General features: G+C 37.3%; 1 protein-coding gene across 1 annotated transcript; it reads right to left on the reverse strand.

Annotated features, from left to right (window-relative positions):
* Positions 1–418: 418 nt before the first annotated feature.
* On the reverse strand, positions 419–4238 carry LOC137823437 (probable serine/threonine-protein kinase PBL11). The gene is made up of 7 exons (XM_068628575.1): positions 3978–4238; positions 3781–3845; positions 2827–3149; positions 2470–2605; positions 2166–2308; positions 1942–2065; positions 419–1184 (listed from the first exon to the last, which is right to left on the reverse strand). The coding sequence occupies exons 2-7, from the start codon at positions 3830–3832 to the stop codon at positions 730–732; spliced, it is 1233 nt and encodes a 410-aa protein (XP_068484676.1). The 5' UTR covers positions 3833–3845; positions 3978–4238; the 3' UTR covers positions 419–729.
* Positions 4239–4523: the final 285 nt, after the last annotated feature.

Raw genomic sequence — 4523 nt, forward strand, 5'->3', positions numbered from 1 at the left:
TTTTTATTCCATTATAAACCAGATACCAACGTATTAATCTCATAAAATATTAATATATTGAACCTGATTTGGTTGGAGTGAATCTCAACATTTCAAAACATTTTTCTTTGGTGTGTAATGTGTACACACTCGGATGAATAAATAAATAGATATCTGCTGAATGTGCAGACTGCGGAATAAACAAGCACTATACTATATATAAGAGAGCATGATAACAAAAGAAACTTCATTGGTTTTATACTTTTATATTTTCAAGAAATATCTAAAATGATTCTCCCAGACACATGTTACTACAACAAACGTCAAGTCTGGGGCATTTGACTTAAAAGTTTCAAAAGATAAAGAAAATTGGTTGAACTAAGGATTATTGGAAACAGATGAAAAGCAGAGACATGGCTTGGTGGTTGGGGGGGTCAGGTAGTTAAACATTGACGACTTTTTCACATATTTAAATCAAAAGATAAATATGTAGTGCATCAACCACATGGGTAGTGTTGCAGATTTTTACAGGGTTCAAAATTAGTGAACACCATAATCTTAAGGATCCACATTAGACTCTTGCATGTCTAACAATCAGGACCACAACAACAACAAAAATTCTATATATAGCACAAAATATAACAGAAATAATGCAAACTATACATTTCTTACATAAATATGGTTCATGTCACACCTAAACCTCTGAATCTTGTGTTTTCTGCTTCCTATTTGTAGAATCACAAAATACTATCAACCGCCAAGGAGAGAAGCTGTAGGTCTGGGATAAGTAGAAGGCATTCTAGGCACATCTGCACCACCATGGATGCCGTTGGAACGGCCTTGGCCGGAATTGCGTAGATGATGATGTTTATGATCAGCACCTTTTCTCTGCATGTCCTTTGATTCCTGAACCTGCTCCAATGCTTTTACCACCTCCTCCATATTTGGCCTGCACTTGGACTCTACAGAAAGACATTGCATAGCAAGTGCAGCTGCTGCTTGAGCTCGACTATGAGAATATTGACCTTCCAAACGTGGATCCATTACACGGAAAACTCTTCGTTTATTAGACAGGTAAGGCTTGGCCCAGTCAACAAGGTTATGCTCCCCAGATGGCTGGTTCTTGTCTATAGCTCGTCTTCCCGATATCATTTCCAGAAGAACTACTCCAAAACTATATACGTCACTCTTGGCAGTGAGATGACCTACCAAAACAAAAATTTCGATCACATCATAATAGGTATTACTTTCAGGTATGCATATTAATATGAAAAAACTAAAAGCTAAACATTGTAACTGATAATTGAAAATATAAGAAACTTTCAACAAATTTGAAGAAAAGTGATACTGGAGAAAACCATGGTAATTGGCAATCTGAAAAAACACAGATTCAGGGTACTCACTACTAGTGTAAATTAAAATGAAAGGAACCTTTGGAAGATCACACCACAAAAGTTAGATATAGTAGTTGAAGAGCCCAAGGATTTATAAACACCACACTAGACTCTCATACTCCCAATGGGGAACTCAAGTCCTATCTTGCAATACGATCCTAGCATTCCACCACATTCCACAGCCCCAGTGCCCACACATGCTGGCTGTGCACAAGCCCTTTGACTAGACTCTCACAAACACTGCAATGTCAACATTACCATAGCTGCCATCATTTGCAGCTGAGAGCCATGGCAGAAGGCTCTTCTTAACACATACCAGTTGATAAAAATCATGGAAGAACCACACCACAAGACCTACCTAATAAACCCTACGCTAGAATTCCATGATACCAATACAGGGTTCATGTCCCACACCTAGAAAATGGATCCTAAAAAATGCAAAAATTCTACTGATAGAATAAAGTGTAAAGACCGCTTTGGAAAATTTAGTAACTAGACTAAGAAAGTAGTCAGAAAATCTTATTTATGTAATAATATAGTCTAATTTGAGAAACACTATAGTTGTTACCTGTTGCTAAATACTCTGGAGCCGCATATCCTCGGGTTCCCATGACCCTAGTAGAGACATGGCTTTTATCACCAGTTGGACCATCTCTGGCCAACCCAAAATCAGAAAGTTTGGCGTTATAATGCTGCAAAGCAACATGCAACGAATCAACTCAGTAATCAACTTTAAATCCACCAAATTTTCAACCATAACAGGACATGCTCAAATTTCAATTATGCACATACTGTATCAAGTAGGATATTTGAAGTTTTAAAGTCACGGTATATGACTTTAGGCTCTGTACTGTGAAGAAAAGCAAGGCCCTTCGCAGCCCCAAGAGCTATTTTCATTCGCAAACTCCACGAGAAAGGCTGAAAGTAAGAACCTCCTGCATTTATGATGATTTCGAGCAACATTAGTATTAGAACTCAGGATTAAATTTTACTTTATTAATTAATAACTATTCAGGAAAATGAAAATTTCTTTAAAAGGGGTACAAACAAAAAGGAATAAAGAATTATACATTCAACTAAAGTAGAAGGTACTAACTTCTAAAAAGATGATTTTCCATGCTACCCTTAGGCATGAATTCATAAACCAAAAGCCGATGCTCATCCTCAAAGCAGTATCCTATTAACTTGACGAGGTTAGGATGCTGCAGTTGCCCAAGATAGTTGATTTCAGCCTGAGTCAAATAATACAAAAAGAAGAGAACATCAACAACTATCCAACTCGGGAATTGGTAGAAGTTCAGTGTCATGGTCAAGTTCTACTAAAAATCTCCCACACAGAATCATAGTCAAAATGAAAGAGTATCCAAAAATGCTTGCAGTTGCCTGGAATTTTGTTAATATACATGAAATTTAAAACAAAAAGTATCAAGCAAATAATTCAATTGATACTAACCAGCCATTCTCTGTGACCCTGGAAACCCTCTTGGTTAAGCCTCTTCACAGCAACAATCATGCCTATTCCCGGTTTGGTAGCAGTAAGTGAATGTTCATCAATCCAGCCCTTAAAAACTGAACCAAAACCACCCTCCCCCAAGACACTATCTGGGCGGAAATTTCTTGTGGCCACCCTTAGCTCACTATAGCTGAAGCTTTTCAAATTGGACGATTGCAAGATTTCACCTTCACTCCGAGAAGTGACGGATACAGAGGCTGATGAGTTCCTGCTAGTTGAGCTGATGTCATGGCCACTCCTGCTGACACTTCTCGAGGTTATCCCTACACGAATACAAAAGAAAAACAATTTCACAAAGACTGGCCTTAAAACAAACAACTCATCACTTATAAAACAAAATCACATGGAATCCCATAACCCGCCAACCTATTCTTCTGTTGTCTTAACAACAATTTCCATCGGACTGAGATAACAGTTTTCTCCAGAAAAATTACCTAGCAGAAAACCTTAGTTCCCGAGGGATTAAAAAAAAAGGTGAAAGCTCATAAACTAGTTTTGCTAGTGAATTGTAGTGCAAAACCGCTCAAAGACTTTCCAACCCCATTTTTACTCCCATGGCAAACCAAGCCTGAAAAGAACTTTTAAGCGGGTGGAAAAGCTACAATTCAAATGAATACCCAAATCCAAAGTCTACCCACCCATCCTATGGATCTCTGAAACCAAACCCTCTTTTTTCCTCAGGCACAGATCACCATATCGGAAAAAGCATAGCAGCCTTTCAAGGATCTTAATCATGTATTACATACTAGGAAACATGAACAAGACAGCAAAACTATCCATAAAGTTATCAGCTTTAAGCCTATCTCATGTTCATTTCCAACCCCGGAAGAAAAATTAGCCCATTTTAATAATTGAGATAGAAGGAAATGAAGATTCAAGCCAAAAAAAACTGACCTGTATTGGAAGGACTCACAGCCTTAATCCTATTACTCCAGCAAGCACCCATCAACAAACCACCCCTGTGACCAAATCAAAGGTTGGGTCTTTCAGATGCAAGCAAAAAACTAAACTTTAAAGGGTGAAAATGCAAATTTGCAGAAATGAGTAAAAAAGGGGCAACAAAACCCAGAATGAAACACTGTTGAACCCACCAGGATGAAGGCAGATCTCAGTGATTACGCACTCAGTAGCTGATTTCAGAAGCCTTTTTCGACCTTTTATGATTAGGGGTTTGATGAGAAGGGTCGTGGAAGGAAGCAGGAAGGGTCAAAACAGGAACTTTGATCACTTTGTTGATGGTGGCTTTTGTAAATGATAATATTGTAGCCTTTTTTGGACCCTTTTAGCAAACCAGAGAAAGTAGAATAGAAGGTTGACTTCACCTTTCACCACCTTCTTTCTCTTTTTGTCTTTTTTCCACCCAACATTAATTAAGGGAATATAACATGTTACTATAATTATCTAAACATAAAAAAGTTAAACACATTAGTTAAAACCTTGAAACTTAAGAGTTTTAGTGCCTCCACAAAGTATTAAAAATATAAATGTATAATATTGTTACAATAATTCAAAAAATTGTTCATAAAATTGGTCAAAGAAGGTTAAAATGGTTTGTGGGGTGATTTCATCTGATGTGAAACTATGATGATTATGATGAAATAGTTTGTAATTATCGTTTAAGTTTTCTAGTTTGAAGT

Source organism: Phaseolus vulgaris, chromosome 8 (genome assembly GCF_000499845.2).
Source record: "Phaseolus vulgaris cultivar G19833 chromosome 8, P. vulgaris v2.0, whole genome shotgun sequence".
NCBI lineage: Eukaryota > Viridiplantae > Streptophyta > Magnoliopsida > Fabales > Fabaceae > Phaseolus > Phaseolus vulgaris.